The following is a 20,014-nucleotide window of genomic DNA, read 5'->3' as shown; positions in this document are numbered from 1 at the left end:
AGGCACATTTTTTTCTTTTTTTGAGATTTATTAAGTTTTTTATTTTAATTCCAGGATAATTAACATACAGTTATATTCGTTTCAGGTGTACAAAGTAGCGATTCAGCAATTCTACACATTACCCCGTGCTTATGATGATTAGTGGACTCTTAATCCCCCTCACCTATTTCACCTATTTCCCCATCAACCTCCCCCACATATTTTTCTTAACGTTGAACATTCCTGTTTGTTGAAGCTGGCTAAATTTTCTTCTGTGAAATAAGTTTTCTCAGCATTTTAAGAAAAATTATGGAGTTGGTAAATGTTCTGTTTCATTCTAAAATCTGTGTCTAAAAAATGTGCCATGGAAGGGAAACAATCGTTGTTATTTAAGTTGGCCATACAACTTTTGAAATAACCTACCTCTTTCTGTACTTGCTCAATCTGTTTTTTCGCATCAGCCAGTTTCTCTTTCAGCTCAGCATAGTCTTCTTCCTTCCTCTGAAGATCTGCTTTCAGATTCTGGGTAAGAGCAGCGCTTGCAGAGAGCTCCTCTTTCAACCTAAAGAACACAAATCATGTTCTATAGTGACCACCACTAGACACATACGATCATATGTGTAACTGCTAACGATCTACCAAATTCTCTATTTTCACAAACCTGGAATGTCCAATGAGTCCTTCAGAGAGGATTTCATGTGATTTTATAAACAGATTTTTGCACACAACTTTGGGTTCCAAAGGTCTATTTGAACAAAGTTCAAGTTCTGTACTCATCATACATGCTATATTGTATTAGATTAAGTTATGCCCATCTATTATTTAAAAGCTACATAGGAAAACCAATAAAATAAATGCTTTGCACATTTTTAAATATTTTAATAACATTTATCTTACTTTTCTGCTTTTTGCCGGTGGGTTTCATTTTCTTCTTCCTTTAACTGAAGTGAATGCTTTGCATCTTGCAAATTATTTGTTAATTGTGCGATTTCTTCTTTCAACTTGATTTCCTTTTCACTTAAATCTTTGGTGTTTTTAATAGAATCCTGAAGATTTGCTTGAAATTCCTTCAGACTTCTCTCTAGCTTTGAGATGATAGATTCCTTTTCCAATATTTCTTGTTCTAACTTGGCTGAACGACTACATTCATCTTTGTGAGTTTCTAAGATTGCTTTAAGTTCCTTTATTTTCATCTTATAGCAAGTAACATCTTGTGTAAGTTCTGAAAGTGCTCTCTTCCCTTCAACTACATGCCGTACTTGAACATCAAGAGAAATGTTTTTTTCTTGCAATTCTTGTTTCAGCTGTTGTATAAGATTTTCTTTTTCTTTCAGTAGGTCACCTTGATTTTTATTCTCCCTCTCCTCTGTTTTTAGCCTATTGTTTTCATCCATACAGCCTCTTAATTCTGCCTGTACTTTTTCTATCTGTTGTTCCAATTCCTGGATCTGATGACTTTTTTTGGAAGAGGCTTTTACAATCTCCTTACACTCTTCCCAAATGGCCTCAATACTAGAGTGGAAAGAACTTTCCCTACCGAGTTCTTGAATATGATATTCGTTAACCTGCTTACTTACCAAATCATCATTATCTAAAAGGTGTAACTGTGTATTCTGTAAATTATCCTCTTGAAAGCCACTTGACAGATCCCGGAGATTGAGTAAATCTATGTTTGCGATCTGAGAAACTGAATCAAGCATTCGTAGTTCATCTATTTTTGCTTGCATTGCTTTTATTTGTGAAACATTAGTTGTGATATTTTTTCTAGCGGTTTCTATTTCCTTTGACATTTTCTCAATCTTTTCCTCCTGTTCTTGATTTATACCTCTCAGCACATGTAATTCAGAAATTGCATTATCATAATTTGACTGAATTTGCTGGACCTCAATATTTAAAGTCAAACTCTTCTTTTCAGAAAAAGAAAGTTCCTGCTGCAAACTAATGATCTTTTTGTTTAATTCTGCTTTTTCTTCCTTTTCATTTTTAAGTTCATTCTCAGCCATGAGTAGACATGTTTTCAGTTCTTCATTATTTTCTTGTAAAATTCTAATGCCTTCCTCATCTTCTGAAATGGTCTTCTGCACTTCTTCACTTTTCTTTTCATCTTCAGTTGGAGTTACATGGATAGGTCCTTTAAAAATAAGAAAACTGTTATTAATCTAGCAAACATTAATAAAACCAAAAAATTACCCTATGGGCCAATATTAAAACATACAAAAAATATGAAAGCAAACTTTTAATGAGAAACAGAAACAGGGCATCGAGTGAAAAAGTAAAAACAGGTTGCAAAACATACACCCACATAAGCCCATTGATGTAAAAATTATAGTTCCTTAAATTAATGCAGAAAGAGTTAGCAAAGGAAGCATGCCAAAATAGATGGTAGCTACCTGAGCAGGATTACCAGTTATTTCTCTTCTTTTTATAACTTTCAATATTATCTAAATTTTCTACTACAAGTCTTTGTTATCATTATAGCATGGGACAGAGGGAAGGAAATCACATAATGAGACACTTAAGGTGGACATCCCAAACCTTAAAGAACAATTTTAAAGTACAACTGTATTACAGATCTACTGAATTAATGACTTGAAAACTGAGTACCTTATTTTAATAGCTAAAATTAGGGGGGAAATCGTTGAAATTCTGAGAACTCTGATATTGCCTTACCCTTCTTCACTAGTTGTATAACTGTCAATAAACTCCCCAACCCTAAGACCACTTCCTCAAATGTAAAGCAGAAATAATAACATCACCTATCTCAGTTTCGACAGTATGGATACAAAAACAAGCCTTATCAGTAGATTTCTATTTTTCAAATACAATCCGTATTCATTTCCTTCACCTAATTGTCTAAATGCTCTTGGGTAACTGTGCAATCTCATTTCGGAATCCCAAGATCTTTCTTTAATACAGACTAATTTTAAAAGCACACTGAATAAGGTTTTATTATCTGTAACTCACATTGTGTCCTCTGCCTCATAGAGAGGGTGGGGAAAACATGGCATTACCCTTGCTGTATAGCCTCACTATCTTAAAAGCTGCTTAGTTTATTTTTGAAGCTTTTCTTATGTTTGTAGTTACATTTTCCCAATTTACTGCCTCAAGATTCTTAATTTATTCTAAGGATTCCAGCTACTCTGGAGTCTTAAAGATTTACCCTATTTTTACAACAAACTAGCCCACTTCCTCTTACGGATTTTTTTTTTTTTTAAATAATCTTCAACCAATATATAATTCTTCCATCTGAGTGTCTCCTAACCTTTTACAAAGTTGGGGCAAGTCGTCCCAAAGTGGAATGATCCAGTCTCCACTGGTTCAGATTTGTTTTACTTCCCATTTCATGTAATTCTCTACTTGTCATGCTATATTTATACCTATGACTTCATCAGTGGAAATGACTAATTAAAAAAACTAAATGAGGATGATAAGAGTCCTGGACTTTTTTTTTCATAACTTAGAAATGTTTTTTTTAAAAAAAGAATCCTCCTGCCCTTTAAAATGACAAGTTATAAAATTGTGTGAACCCTTCATGAGGAGAGATGGGATCTAAGCAAGTTTAAAATGAGAATAATCAGAAATTCAGAACTCACAAATAGATCCTATCTATCCTAAGTTGAGAAATTTGAGTCACGCATACCATATGGATATAGTCCCTAAACCTTCAAGTGAATACAGAAAGCTCAATAAAACTTTTGTGATCAAATAATGTTGTTCTTTTAATTTTACTATATTTCAAGACTGGGATAATTACATAACATAAGGTAAATCAAACGAATTTGTTTTGTACCTGATTTTTTTTTCAGATACTCATACTGTTCTTCCAGAAAATTTTAAATGTTTTCTATCAAAAGATTTATACAACATATTCAGAACTGCCTTGTCAGGGAGAAATTAAAGTATTAGTCAGGCAACAGAGATGGGAAAAACTCTTCAGTATCTATTGTTAACTTATAAAAACTACACATAAACAATAAGAATGCAGTTAACACTTTAATTCAGTATTTACACTATACTCAACTTATACGTATACTGCTTACTGTATTTTGTTATAACAGGTACAGTTTTGATTGAACAATTGCAAGTAAGCAGACTGTATCATGTCTCTAGTTTGCCTCCTTTATTGCTACCTGAAGGCTTATTTCTTAGACTGTTTACATGGTTACCAGCTTTCCCAAAGTACAGATACAGTGACCTCAAACAAGCAAGTTCACTTTCATAGGAAAATTGCTTTGCATTCCTTTTTAAGAAGAGAAAACATGCATCTATGAAATACTATCAACTCCCTGATCCTATCCTAGTGGTTACAGGACTCACATATTTTATTCCAGAGATTTTAGTAGAAGTTAAAGGGGAAAGATGGTGGTTATAACTATGATTTTCATAGGGTACCTTACATATATATTCCTTGTAGTCTCTAATAACATAAAAAACTGAGAAATGGCCAAGTGGTTATGAATTTAAGGAGAAAAAAATATTTTGTTGTATTACATAAACTTACTTAAATCTACCCATATCAAAATTATTTATGCCTAACAACTACAGTTCTTAAATACTCTTCATGAAAAGGTTACCTTTAGGATTAGTCCCACTGTGTGTATTACTTGCTCCTGGCCACTTCCACTTCCTAGTGACCTACTGATCCTACGTTCTCAGCTACTCTATGGCACAGACCAAAGCGAAAGAGGGAGAGGAACAGTGTGCTATGGAAAATCACAGCAAAGGCATCCCTCCTTCAATGCATAACAGAAGGCATATGTTTATTATGTCTTGATCTATTAGCTCACATGAGCACCACACATCCTATAAACCATATATCTAATGTTATATTATCCTCTAAGGCATTTACTTTTGTAAACATGCATTTCACTGAGGTTCTATAAGGTTTATCATGTTGGTATACTACCCACTGCCTTCATCTTTGAAAACCTCAGGAGGCAGGTAGTACTTATTTTATTTTGCTAATGACCAAAGTTAAGACTTAACTTACCCCTTTTCTCAAGGTGAAACAGTTAGGCAGGTTGGTTGCTAAAGCTAAAGTTTATAAACCTTTCGTAGAAAGCCCTTACGCCCTGTATCATACTACAAAAGTTTCCCAAAAAAAACAATGATTTTCTTAGAGAGAACATAAAAGTTGATATATTCTTCCACATAAACAGAGACATACATTATACAGTAAGCATGCACCCACTTTTTAGTAATTCTACAGTAAATGCAATAACTCAAGCACATTTGTCTTTGGTACTGTTCAGCTCGAAGTCTTACTGTCAAATGTCCTTTTATAGAAGGAATAAAGAATGCAAAGGGAGAAAACAGTGTGGAGAGATTTGGGCATGAAAAGATACTGTAATTATTTAGTAAAGAAGACTACCATTAAGCACAGAAGTAAAAAGAATCATAGGCATGCAAAAGAGTGATAAAAACACAGTATCTAAAATTATTTTATTAAAATAAAAGACAGCTGTAAATACGCACACCCATCCTCCAGGCAGTTTATAATGTTAGCATTAAAATCAGTGACATTTACATTTCCTCAGGTTTTTTCCTTAGATAAGTAAATTTCCTGTTTGCAACTCTGTCCATTACTGGTTTAGGAATTAACTTTCTGAAAGTCCTCCTGCTGACAAAGTAGTACCTTTCTTTGCTGGCGGTTCTTCTGGTTGAAGTTCATTTTCATTTTGTCTTTTTCTTCCCAAATCGGTTTTGGTTTTGTCATCCTCAAGCACCTGAACTGTCTCACTATAAGCCAATGTATTGCTTGTTATTAAAGAAGAGGTACCAGCCTGGTCCTAAAATAAAATAATTAAGGTTAGTTCACATACAGAAAGCTACAATACATGTAAAAGCTATATAAATGTTTCAGTGGTGTATCATAAAAATTTTATTTTCAAATCAGTAGAAACATTTTCTAATTTATTTCTTAAATCTCACCCTAAAATAACTGACGGCTCTGGCAAATGAGTAATATTAACTAACTTGTACACTCTCTAAGGAAAACAAAAATACTTATCTTAAAGTCAGTTAAGCATGTAGTTTCACCCTGATACCGAAAATCAAATTCATCATTAGTGGGTTTAGACCTGCATGGGGATAACTGGAGAACCCTAAAACACTTACCTTTAAGTCACATTCCAAATGTGCTTCGAAAAGAAAAATACAAAAATACTACCACAAAACTGTTTCTTACAGATGGCTAAACTTAAAATCTTGAGGTCCCCCTCTAGAAACTGTGCAAGTTTTGTTTTGTAATCAAAGCCTCTCAGAGATAAGCAGCACCTTCTTATCTTTAACAACTCCCAGAAAAATAGTTTAGGCCTTAGCTTCTAAGCCTATGTATATTTAAAGATACACAGTCCACATACAGCTTTAAAACTGAGCCCCCAGTTTATCTAAACAATAAAAATCACTTAGATTTTTATTTTTTAACACAAATACTATGCCTCCCTAAAAGGTGAGCAGAAAACAAAGATTGAATATACTGTTCTCCAGAAAGAGGAAGGATGAAACTCCGTAGTTAGGTCTATAAAGTAATCAAAAGTATGGTAAAGGCAGGGACTTTTTTTTTTTTTTTTAATGCAAAGATTACTTAAATCCCTATATGCTGGTAGCAATCCATGTTGGGGGGAAAAAAGTGTATGAAAAAAACAAAATGCCATTTTATAACATAAAATAAAACATTTTATTCAGAAGATATAAATGAGATGCCTTTTTTAAATTACAAAGTAATGAGGTTTTTTTTTTAAGAAGTTTTTTTTTAGCTATCCCTAAACAGAGGAGGATGTCATGACGAAAAACCTCCACGCGTTTTCACAATTAGTCCCCTGGTGTCACTGAGAAATAAAAAAATCCTGGAATAGACAGATCACACGGCTGACAGAGCCTGAGAGTTTTCATTCAAACACTCCATAACAGGATCAAGTTGGCTCCTTCCTCACTCTTAGACCTATCAAAATGATATGATCATTTTTTCCTCCTTCAAAGGATACAACTTCCACCAAAAAAAAAAAAAAAGAAAAGAAAGAAAAGAAATCTATCCTCCACAACTCATTTACTGAAGAGTCTTTTCTGCCCCTAGAGTATGCTTTTGGATGGAAGGATGATCAAGAACCGACATTCAAGACAAACTTTTTTATCTTTCAGAAGAGTCTGCTTTCAAGACAAGCTTTGGAACAGTGACCCTAGATTAACAGTTTAACAGCACATTCAGGCTAAGTCCCAAATTACTTTGCATTTGTTTACATATTTATGTGAACAATACTGCACACTGTTTTAACTTGGTTGGTAACACAATCTAGAACCCATCTAAAAAGTTTATTTACAGGCAAGGACTATTAAATTAGGAATACGGCTTATTTTATAGTGCTTTCTCACTATTACTTAAACATTACAGACACACTGTGGTATACAAACATACTACAGAAATAAACATAATTCTGGGGCGCCTGGGTGGCGCAGTCGGTTGAGCGTCCGACATCAGCCAGGTCACGATCTCGCGGTCCGCGAGTTCGAGCCCCGCGTCACGCTCTGGGCTGATGGCTCGGAGCCTGGAGCCTGTTTCCGATTCTGTGTCTCCCTCTCTCTCTGCCCCTCCCCCGTTCATGCTCTGTCTCTCTCTGTCCCAAAAATAAATAAAAAACGTTGAAAAAAAATTAAAAAAAAAAAAAAAAGAAATAAACATAATTCTACCTTAAATTTCTAATAATTCTCTTGGAAGTGGTAGTCGCCAGTGTGATCTATCTCTGGCTTTTTTTTTTCTTTTTTGTATTTTCCATCACCAAACCAAATAAGACTTAAAATCCAAATGAAGTGATTAGAGCAAAAGCATGTGGTGACTAACCAAACGAAGGTGCTGAGAGAGTCTGGAGGCCCAGCAATTCAGTTACTGTAAAAAGTCAAGCCCCAAGTCCCAAAAGGTCTTACCTCCCCTTATTTCACAAGTCCATTTTCTCTTCTTAATCTCTATCACCACTATCCAATTACCCTTAATCAAAATTCTCATCAACCATCACCTGACTCTTCCAAGATGCTTCTCTGGTCTCTCTGCCTCCAGTCTAACTCCATCCCAATCCCATCCTACAAGTTTCCAAATACATCACTCAAAATAAAAAATCAACTTTGCTACTCCTCTCCTTAAAATTAACGACTCCTCACTGCCCATAAAATAAAATCCAAACTCTTTAGTGCAGTATTTAAGGACTTCCATCATCTTACCCCAACCCACCACTCCCAGATTCATTTCTCACCTCTCCTTGCTTTTAAACTTTCTTCTTGAATAAATGCTTGTGCTTTCCTACAGTGACTGAAAGACTTCTCACTTCCATGACTTTGTACATTGATTCCTAAACCTGAAAGGCCAGCCTATTTTCTTGTCTATCACAGCTACAAACTGTCCCCTCCCCCTACTTTCAACTGGCTGAATTTTAGTCACCCTTTATGGCTCAACTAAATCATTTTAACCTCCAGAAAGTATTCCCTAAACCTCTACCTAGTCTCAGCTTCTTGCATATAGTGACTACACTGCACATTTCATTGTAATTATGTTTATATGGTTTCTCTCTTACTGAGGAGTCATTAAGGGGACTAGTTTTTATAAACCTATATAAGTCTCAAAATCTAACAAGGTACCTGGCATCCAGTAGACACTCACAAGTGTTTCTTGACTAAAATAAGCCGTTTTATGCTTCTTATCCTTTCTGTCCTCCTTATTACAAGGGTGTCTTTCCCAGTTCAGGTACAAAAAAAGTCAGATAGCCTGAATAATGCATCTAATAAATAACAAAAGACAGGCCTGCTACCAGAGATTAGACAGAAGGTAAGCTACTCTTCCTATATACCTATGCAGTATCAAAAGCCCACCTAATGTTGAGATGATTCAGAGAATATTGGTGGGTAATGGACCTTGACTGTAAACATACAAAGGACAGTCAACAGTCACTTTTTACAAGACACCAACCCTGACTCATCTGGTCAGAGAAAAAGACCTACAAAAGCACCTCCAAACAAAGCAGAGAGGTTTGGTATTAGTTTACTCAGCCTATTATGTTATGTCTATATGTTCTGACTTTTTTAATTCAAAAAATAATCTAAAGGAGTTTACAATAAAAAACATAAAACCAGAAATCATTTTTTTAAACAAAGGATTAAAAGGCATGCTGATTATCCTAAACTAACTAAATATGAAATTACCTAAGTTTGTATGTATCAAACCCTTAAAGGCTTTGTATGGCACACAATACATGATGTAATTTTTTAAAGAAAATATCCTTGCTATTATTAAGCATACGAACATTAGCAAAAATGCATATAATAAAAAAAAAAGCCTCTAACAAAAAAACCCTAATTTCAATGATTTTCATTTTTTTAAAATGTTCATTTATTCATTTTGGAGAAAGAGTATGAATGCATGCGTGGGTTCAGGGGAGAGACAGAATCCCAAGGAGGCTCCACACTGTCAGCATAGAGGTAGGCATGGGGCTCCAACTCATGAACCATGAGATTGTGACCTGAATGGAAATCAAGAGTGAGTTGCTTAACCGACTGAACCACCCAGGCAGCTTCCATCATCGAATTTCATTTAAAGTTCTATAAAGAGATACAGAAATATAGATACAGTGATGGAAGTCTTTATGATCTGAAGATATCTAAGCACATGAAGTTCCTTTTGCCCCAGAGCTCCCCTTCCAAGGGGCTATGTGTTCTTCTCTCTCATACATGTAAAGTACTGCCAGCATAGTCTGTGGGATATTATGTTCAAAGAGGTCAAATGTTCTCCTGCAAGTTACTCAAAAATTCAGATTTGCACAAGAGTAAACTGAATTTCAACACCCAAATAAACAATTCGACATTCTTAGTAAATTATTTTTAGCTATATGAGCTATTTTAAATTATTTTATTTTGAACCAAAATATAGACTTTTTAATGTAATTTGTAAGGCAGACAAAGTTAAATTCTTACACTGCTTATAAACGTGTTATCCGTATGAAATTTTAGGTTTTGAAATTTATTGATTGTATCCTCTTTTTGAGCAATCATATCTCCCAACTCTTGAATTTTTTGATTCTGCATAAGTATTGTCTTTAAAGAGAAGAAAAACAGCAAGGTTTAGTAAATATATTTTAGGATAGATAAAATGCAAATAGGATATAATTTTAGAATTCCTTCAAATTTAAAACGAAGTAAAAATACCAGTAGCAACACACCATGCATAGTATGACCTTATTTTTGTTTAAAAATAATATATATTTACATTAAAAAAAAAAAAAAGAAAAGCAATTTAATGAATTGAGTAAGAGGAATCTGGAATCAGACCATCTGAGTCTGAACCCTAGCTTCTCCACCTTCTAGTTGTATGATCCTGGGCAAGCTATTTTATGTCTCTGTACAAATAAAAAATAACAGTATCTACATCATAAAGTTGTTCTGAGATGTAAAGCACTTAAAAGAGTACACAGTAATGTTCTATACAAATAAATACATATAAAGTAAAAGTCTAAAAAAGATACCAACCAACTTGGTTTTCCCATTTTTATTTAGGACAAAGATTATGGGGGATTTATTTTCTATTTTACATATAACTGAATTTTCACAACTAGGATCTACTATTTTTATAACTAGAAAAAATAAAGGAAAAGATTAGGAATCATCCAAACACTAGCTGTAGTGTCTTCTGCTAAGTACATTATTTTGGTTATTTCTTCGAATACTGAATATTAGATACCAAAGATCTTATTTATGTCTAATCATATCTTAAAATATTTAGCTCTTTAGAAGGATAAATATAAATTGATATAAGACCCATGCCAGAGAAGGTCAGGAAAAATAGCAAGTTTAGAGCTCTAAGTTCACTACATGTGCATGTATGCTTGTAATTTCATATTTAGACTTATCAATGTCAAATCCATCTACAACCACTTGGAATGATTATCTGATCTAACGATACAAGGTGCCGAAGATCTTCAGAATTCAATGCTGCACACTGATCAAGCCATATCTCGTATTTTACAACAGTAATTTTAGGTGAAATAAACACCATTTAAATGCATCCAACTAACACTATGCACCCACCGAAAGAATAACACAGATCTTTATGTGCTGATGTACAATTACATCAGCATGATCTCCAAGACACCTTTTGACGGAAGAAAACAAGACACAAAACTAATTAATCCCATTTGTGTAAACTTTTCAAAAGATGTGTGTATGTGTTTTCTATATATAAATAAATATCTTCTGCAAAGACTGAAGAAACTTTCTAGTTGCTATCACTAAGAAAAGGCCTGAGAGTGAAAGCACTTATAATTTTCAATTTTTTAAATCACATTCATTTATCATTTTTTAATTATCTTTAAAATAAATGTACCTTGTCATAATTCATGCTCCTTCAATTGCTTAATTATTAAGTTCCTTATCAAGACAAAATAAAACTTGAAGTATTACCTTATTAGATTTCTCAAGCTCTTGAACCAATGAATTTATGTTAATTTCTGATTCTGAAAAAATAAGAATATTGAAAACAAATATATAAGCATCTAAAAAATATATTACTGTATAATCATTGGCACATAAGCTTCTATAGTTGACCTAACACTAGTGTTACAGTCAGGAAAAATGATTTTCACAGCCACTAGAAGCACCCAGGACTCAGTTACTAATTCTACCACCAGAGGGCAAGGTTTCTGTAAAAGCCACTTTCAAATCCAATCCAAGGTAAAAATGAATGACCTATGTTAAATAGTGAAAAATTTCTGGTGTAATTTCAGAGATGAAAGGAAAATAGAAGCTTTTCTATTTTCATAATGTAATGTATGAAATACATTCATAATGTAAAGGCACCACTTACATGATATTTTCTACCCATCTTGTTTCACACAGAAAAGGGCAGAACATGTCCTCCAACACTTTTAAAAACCAGATATGACAAGACATTGAGTGTGTGTGTGTGTGTGTGTGTGTGTGTGTGTGTGTGTGTCTGAGCTGGAATGGAGCACCAATGTAACAAACTTAAAATCACTCCATAGGAGTTACTCTATCCCAAACTTACAAGCCCAGAGCAGAATCTACCACACTATGACAGAACATAAAAAATACAGAACAAAATTCACAGCTTTACAATTTCCTAAGATTTCTTAATTTGCTGATAAAACTAATGCTTCATTTGGTGTTTGTTGTTCTTGTTGGTTTTGAGGGGTCCACTTTCTACTTTCTATTAATATTAGCCTATAAGTAAATGAAGGCAAAAAAAATTTTTGATAATAAATTAGTACAAAGCCATTAAAATGTTAAAATATTAAATGTTGCCTAGATCAAAGAATTTTCTAGTCAGTACAGTAAATACGTAAATAAGCATCTGTTTTACTCACCGACTATGTTTTTTATGCATTTGTAACATCTAAATATGGATAAAATACATCTACTTACCATTTTCTTTCTTTTTTAACTCTTCCTGGATTTTGATTAATTCTTCTTTGGTTTTAGCTAATTCAGCTTTAACTTGATTAAACTTTATTTCTAAACAAGCAATAGCTTCCTGGGGGTCAGCAAGAGATGCAATATATAAGTGAGCAATTTCAGCCTGTTTCTTAATATCAGTGACATCATCTTGAAGGGAATCAATAATATCTTCAATTCCTACATAATTATGTGCTTCCTAAAAACAGCAAAAACCACATGCCTAATGTTAACAGTGGCTTTCACTCTTGCAATGTGGCACTATCTAATTTCGACAGTTTTAAGAACACATAGCAAAAAAATTCACAATTTAGAATTTTTTTCAATAAATTGTATCAAAGTATCTCTAATTACTAAAAAGCTGTGTTCCATTACTCATGACTATTTTATGGAACATGAGACACAGTTTCCCATAAAAAAAATGTCATAAGTTGTGAGAAATCCTTCTAGAACAATTATGACTGTCAGTTCAGGTATACTTTGTTATATAATGTCTCATAAGGGCTCTGGTGGGACAGCTAAGGAAACAAACCTCCATCATCACAACTCAGACCAAGAGCCAAACCATGTCTAGGATACATAAACATGATTTGACAGCAAGAGCCAGGACATCACCATCCCAGGCCCCTAAACTGAGTTATTAAAAAAAAAAAAAAAAAAAAAAAAAAAAAAAAAAAAATCAAACAACCCCCAAAAGACATCAATTTCAGTGGAAGCAGAAGAAGGGTATGTTTCCTCAAGGGCAGGGAATGGTCAATCAGCCAACAAGAGCAATCCTGTTTACATATAAATGATTTTGCTTTAATCAGAGCAAAATTGTTTAAAATGGACACAAATGAGGCTAAAAGGAATCTACCTACAATCAATACATCTAAAAAGCAACACAAAAGGAGATATAAACATGACACATAATTTCTCTCTAGTCTAATAGCTATATTTAACTAATTGTGCTTACATTACTAACAAAGCATGCTTAATTATAATAAAGCTACATAGTAAGTATTTTAATTCTAAAGTATATTAGTGTTTCTCGTCACTGATGTGGTACACTACACACAGATCAAACACCTCACTGGACTTCATATTTCAGTTAACATACTTTGTTTTCAACTTTCATGACACAATCTTCATTCTCTGGTTCTTCTTGAGTGTCACATTTACCAACCAAATCCTTGAAGATAGCCAAACGACATTCAGCATTTTCCTCAAGTATCTCTCGTTCCTGAAGGAGAGTTTCCCTTCATAACACAAATTAATCCCATTAGGAAACATAAAAGCACAACTTTGTGTTTTTGTTTTGAATTTGTAAGATTAAGGATACATGCACCCCTATGTTTACTGCAGCATTATTTATAATAGCCAAACTATGGAAGTAGCCCAAGTGTCCATTGATAGATAAATGGATAAAGATGTGGTGTGTACACACACACACACACACACACACACACACACACACACACATATATAAACAATGGAATATTATTCAGCCATAAAAAAGAATGAAATCTTGCCATATACAACAACATAAATGGAGCTAAAGGGTATAATGCTAAGCTAAATAAGTCAGAGAAACACAAATACCATATGATCTTACTCATACGTGGAATTTAAGAAACAAAACAAACGAGCAAAGGAAAAAGAAAAAAGAGAGACAAACCAAGAAACAAATTCTTAACTATACAGAACTGATGGCTACCAGAGGGGAGGTGGAAGGGGGCATGGGTCAAATAGATGATGGGGATTAATAAGTACATTTATCAGGGCACCTGGGTGGCTCAGTCGGTTAAGCATCCGACTTCAGTTCAGGTCATGATCTCGCAGTCTGTGAGTTCAAGCCCTGCATCGGGTTCTGTGCTGACAGCTCAGAGCCTTGAGCCTGCTTTAGATTCTGTGTCTCCCTCTCTCTCTCTGCCCCTCCCTCACACTCTCTCTCTCTCTCTCTCTCAAAAATAAACAATAAAAAAAAGTTAAAAAAAATAAGTACACTTATCATGATAAAAAAATAAATAAGAACTAAATTTCTAAGATTAAATTTATTATAAATTAAAAGCAGAATTTAAATCATTCATGTACAATTCAGAACCACTGTCAAGATTAGCAACAGCTACTCTCAAGGCTGAAAGAAGAGGTCAGAATTTAGAAGCCACTTAATATAAAAAAAGTAAATAAAAAATTCTGTACAAATAAAATTCTCAATTTTTACTAGGACATGAAATAAGTAACTTACTTAAAATCAGCTTCCCGCTGAGCTAAATACTGAGTAAACTCCTGTGTAACTTCATCACGAATTTTAAATTCCAATGTTAACTTTTCCTTTCTTTCAGTTATCAGTTTTTTTTTCAAGTCTTCTATTAAATCCAACAGTTTCTAAAACATAAACATTAAAATCCTAAGAACAAATATATCCCAAGGGAAATATTACTGTCCAAGTATTCAAAAATAACTCTTTAGTTGACTATAATTATGCATCCTTTTAATAACGATAATATTCTCATTGAAAATTACATATGTGCAGAGACTCAGTAATCTGAAAAGCCTCTCTACATTTTAAAAATACACTTACAGTAACTCAGATGTCTCACTGTATGGCTACACTAAGAAAAAAAGGACAAAAAATCTGAAGATCCATTATCCACCAGGAACTACTCTGGGGAGTTCATATTCGATGCTTTTCAATCCACATAACCTTCTGTGAGCGTGGTAGCAGCATCCACACTTTGTAGGTGGGGAAAGTAAGGACCAGGTTTGTGGAAAGTGGTAAAGGCTGGATTTCAACTTAGTCAAGATCTAAAGCCTAAGTGTTATACAGAGTAGTTACTGAGAATCCCAAACACATTCCAAAATGGAAAAAAGATATGTTTCATAAACTTATTTGGTGAGCAACAACTCCAAAACCCTGGAAAAAGCATAATATGTAATATGGACAATGAATAAATAAGGCAATTAACACTTGACATGGCCAGTATAGATCTGTAATAAAATATTATAGCATAACAGCCTGATAGTCTTTTAAGATTTCTACTTAAACTTTCTCAACAACAAATTACCCAGTAAACTCTCTCAAAACTACAGATCTTTCAATGTCTCAACTTGATATTGAAAATATTTCCATAAATATCCTAACTTTGAAATCCTGGTTCTAAGAACCTACACCAAAGAAATACTTCTATACCAGGACCCAGTGTTCTGGCTGTGAAAATGGTTATCAGTGTTGTTGTTTTATGATAGTGATTGTACTTAATTAAAGGAAAAGTGAAACCCAACTCAACAGTCAAACAAAAAAGATTGGTTCAATTATGGTACGATCATACAGCAACCTACTGTAATGAACAATGACATATTAATGCATACTTTGTACCATTTTTTTTTTAAGTGAAAAAAGTCAGGATACAAAAGAATAATGGATAGGGGCATCTGGGTGGCTCAGTCAGTTAAGTGTCCAATTTTGGCTCAGGTCACAATCTCACTGTTCATGAGTTCAAGCCTGATATCAGGTTCTCTGCTGTCAGCACAGAGCCCACTTTAGATTCCCTGTCCCCCTCTCTCTGCCCCTCTCCTGCTCACACTTTCCCTCTCTCTCTCTCTCAAAATAATAAACAATTAAAAAACAAAAGGGTAATGTATAGTAAAAATCCATTAACATGAGTGGTATATAGAGAGATCTTTATATTTAGTTTCCTTTTCTTTTTCCAGATTCCATCATGATTAAATAATACTTTTATAATTTCAAATGACTACATTTTCCCACTGTTAATTTTTTTTTTAATGTTCATTTATTTATTTTGAGAGAGAGAGATCTCATGAACCAGTAGATCATGACCTGAGCCAAAATCAAGAGTCAGACATGGGGCACCTGGGTGGCTCAGTGGGTTCAGTGTCCGGCTTTGGCCTAGGTCATGATCTCACCATTCCGGAGTTCGAGCCCCGCATTGGGCTCTGTACTGACAGCTCAGAGCCTGAAGCCTGTTTCAGATTCTGTGTCTCCCTCTCTCTGCCCCACCCCTATTCCCTGTCTGTCTCTGTCTCTCTCAAAAATAAATAAACATTAAAAAATAAAGGAGCATCCTCGGTTAAGTGTCTGACTTCAGCTCAGGTCATAATCTCATGCCTTGTGAGTCTGAGCCCCGCGTGGGACACTATGGTGACAGCTCAAAGCCTGGAGCCTGCTTCTCTCTGCATCTCCCCCACTCGTCTCTCTCTCTCTCTCTCTCTCTCTCTCTCAGAAATAAACATTTAAAAAACATTATTAAAAAATACCACTGTTCAATTTTATGCATTTACCATACATGTAAGACAATCAACCATCCTGTTTTTGAAGAAATAGAATAACTGGTACTAGGCAGACACTTTGAGTGCTTTTACCTGACTGCAAAGTAAGTTTGGTGGATTATGCTAAAATCACTGAGTGAAAGGATACTAAGGAAGAAGATACTCACATGGTCTCAAACTATCATCCCGCAGATGATACTTTTAAAATATAAAGAGATCTGAAACACAATACCTTAACCAAATGAGCAAAACTTAGCATCACCAAGAATGGGGGATTCAGACATCATGTGTCTCCTGATAGGATGCAATGGAAAATTTACAACTTGACCTAAATAATAGGATGTGTATAGTGTAAAACCTGAATCATGAGGTAACAATCAAAGAAACTGAGATTGAAGGTGCTGTACAAGACAACTAGCCTCAACTTCTCAAGAATATCAGTTAGATTACAAATAACTAAAAGAAACATACCAATCAAAAACAATGGTTAACTTTAGTTGAAGCTCAAAAACATAATGGCTGGGCACCTGGGTGGTTCAGTCAGTTAAGTGTCAACACTTAATTTTAGCTCAGGTCATGATCTCATGGTTCGTGAGGTCGAGCCCCACATCATGCTCTGCACTGACAGCCCAGAGCCTGCTTGGGATTCTCTCTCTCCCTCTCTCTCTCTGCCCCTCCACTGCTCATGCACACAAGCATGGGTGCCTACATACACTCTCGCTCTCTCAAAATAAAATAATTTTTAAAAAATGGCTATAAAGGACATACTGGGACCACCGAATAAATCTCAATATGGACAATATAATAGATTATATTATTATATCAATGTTAAATTGCCTAGGTATGAAAATGGTGTTGTGATCATAAGGCATATGTCTACATTGTTAGGAAACACATGCTGAAGTAGTTAGTTGTAAGGTGCCATTATGTCTACATCTTGTTTTCAAATGGTACTGGCAAAAAAAATGTGCATTCACATACACACAGAGAATTAAACATGGTAAAATGTTAACAACTAGCAAATTCAGGTGAAGTATAAATGGGTTTTCATTGTACTAGTCTTACTGTAGGTTAAATTTTTTCAAGACATAAAGTTGAGGGGCGCCTGGGTGGCTCAGTCGGTTAAGCGTCCAACTTCGGCTCAGGTCATGATTTCATGGTTCAGGAGTTCAAGCCCCGCATCGGGCTCTGTGCTGACAGCTCAGAGCCTGCAGCCTGCTTCAGATTCTGAGTCTCCCTCTCCCTCTGTCCCTCCCCTGCCCCGCTCTGTCTCTCAAAAATAAATAAATGTTTAAAAAATTAAAATATTAAATATATACACATATATATATACATATAAAACTGAGATACATAACAAACTTAGCATGTTGCTGAAAAAAACTGGAAGAGAGGGAGTTGTAGGTATTGTTAACCCTAACTTTCATAATAATAATAAGCCAAGCTTAGAAATACGAGTTCTTAATACATACCCTCTTCTCCTCATGGCTACTGAAAGCCTTATCTTCCTCCAAAGTCTTATCTAGATCTTCATCAGTACGTTCACTTTCCACACTTTGGTTTTCTTCACCTTTTTCTGGATCCTCAATTAAATCTTCATCTTCCACCAGGTCTTCTAGACTACTTTCCCATGAAATCGTGGATCTTTTTACATTTAGTATTTTATTAACTGAATTATTAATGTCTAGGGATACATCTTGAGAAGATTTGACAGGTCCAAATGGTTTCTCTTGAGAAGAATTTAAAGCGTCTGGAACACAAACCTGTAAAAATATCCAATGTGACTTTTAAAACAGAAAAGGAAAAACTGTCAACCAGAAAAGAAATCCATAAATTTGAGTCAAATAAAAATCCTAGTGTTTAAAAAAGACCTATCTATGCAAACAAACATACAAGGACTCCTAGCAGAAGGGCTTCCTGATTAGCCATGAAGTGAACCAGATGGATGGCAGAGCAGACGGACAATTCACAATAATACTCGTAATTTGTAATGAGTGTGTATTATGAACTCTTATTACTAAGGTTATCCTAATACTAGCAAGGGAAACTTTCAATCTTTTTAATGCCCTCTTACTTGATCAAATATTCACATTTCTAATTTTCAATTATTTCCCAGGTTTTCAGTTATAAGTACAAAATGGGTTAGTTACACCAAGAAAAAATGGTTCATATTCTGGTAAGAAACTTAATAAATCCTGCAGAAATTTGAATATATTTACTTTTTGTGCAATGGCTGAGAATTTCAACACATTGAGGGTTTCATCATAGGCAAAATAACACTGGCTGATGTTGACAATCATGCATATTTTCCCTTTACCATTAAAAAAACTTTGAAAATAGTGAGTCAGTTTACTTTCCCGGAAAGGCACATGCTGTTGAAACCTATGGAAAAAATTTTCAAAAAACCATAAGTTAAAACAAATCTCATAAAGTCAGAATGCTGATAAAATTTACAAAGAAATAATTAATCTAGCTATCACAGACTTAAACTCTAGGTTAGTGATTAGTTCTGCCGATAAAAGTCATTTTCTGTTTACTTATGTTCTTTTCTTTAAATACTACTACTAATACGAAAACTAACAATAACTCAGTATGCAAAATGTTAAGAAAATCACATTGAACTGGGTTGTATTTTCTAGGGTAAAGCAATTATACAAGATATGCCATGAAACACATTAACTAAAAATGAAGGCTAATTACAATTTACTAAGCCTAAAGTGTAATTAACGCAGAAATCTTATCACATCTAGAACACAAGGCATTAATTAGTAAGAATACAGTGGTTTTAGATGCTAAACCAGGATCATAAGAAGATTATCTAAAGTGTCTGTTGACATATATTTGCTATGGAAAATACTGTTTACTTGATGAGTCACTGACATCAACTAACAATATTTTTTACTTCAATTTTTTAAATCCAAGAACTCTAAGTATTTCAATTGTAATCCATATATAGTCATCACATACGAAGCAGATTAAAAACAAAAAAGAACTTTCTAAAACTGGAGTTGAAAGTTTAAATATTATAACACTTAATATGCTAACAGCACTTTCAGCAACACTTACTTTGACTTTTCACTGTTTTTCAAAACATTGATACACTTTCCCAGAGTCAATAAAGAAGTATTGATGTTCCCAGTCTCTCTTAACCTTTCCCCTTCATTCTGTGTCTTCAGGCTTCTTTCTGAACCAGCAAGATCACATAAACACAATCTGAATTAACCAAAAAAAAAAAAGAAAAAAAAAAAAAAAAAACAACTATGAAAAGTTCTTCAAAATGAAACAATTCAAAATAATTAAGAGTTAAAGAATGCTCAACTTA

General features: G+C 34.2%; 1 protein-coding gene across 6 annotated transcripts in view; it reads right to left on the bottom strand.

The window, feature by feature from the left end:
* Positions 1-20,014, bottom strand: part of KIF20B (kinesin family member 20B) — a 74,871-nt gene that overhangs the window by 38,970 nt on the left and 15,887 nt on the right. For 4 of the 6 annotated variants that reach the window (XR_007145467.1, XM_047826115.1, XM_047826113.1 and 1 more), the window contains exons 12-22: positions 19,759-19,905; positions 18,912-19,074; positions 18,165-18,455; positions 14,654-14,793; positions 13,526-13,664; positions 12,397-12,625; positions 11,416-11,468; positions 9,934-10,053; positions 5,615-5,768; positions 877-2,110; positions 403-541 (exon numbers count right to left, since the gene is read on the bottom strand). Coding sequence is in view for 5 of the 6 variants with exons in the window: in XM_047826115.1 (XP_047682071.1) it covers positions 403-541; positions 877-2,110; positions 5,615-5,768; positions 9,934-10,053; positions 11,416-11,468; positions 12,397-12,625; positions 13,526-13,664; positions 14,654-14,793; positions 18,165-18,455; positions 18,912-19,074; positions 19,759-19,905 (2,809 nt within the window). In the remaining variant the exon portion in view is untranslated. The remainder of the gene's footprint in view (positions 1-402; positions 542-876; positions 2,111-5,614; positions 5,769-9,933; positions 10,054-11,415; positions 11,469-12,396; positions 12,626-13,525; positions 13,665-14,653; positions 14,794-18,164; positions 18,456-18,911; positions 19,075-19,758; positions 19,906-20,014) is intronic. The other 2 variants (XM_047826116.1, XM_047826118.1) reach the window with 2 other exon arrangements.

Source organism: Prionailurus viverrinus, chromosome D2, assembly GCF_022837055.1.
Source record: "Prionailurus viverrinus isolate Anna chromosome D2, UM_Priviv_1.0, whole genome shotgun sequence".
Lineage (NCBI taxonomy): Eukaryota > Metazoa > Chordata > Mammalia > Carnivora > Felidae > Prionailurus > Prionailurus viverrinus.
The sequence above is the reverse complement of the archived record's forward strand: the minus strand, read 5'-3'. Positions and strand labels throughout refer to the sequence as shown.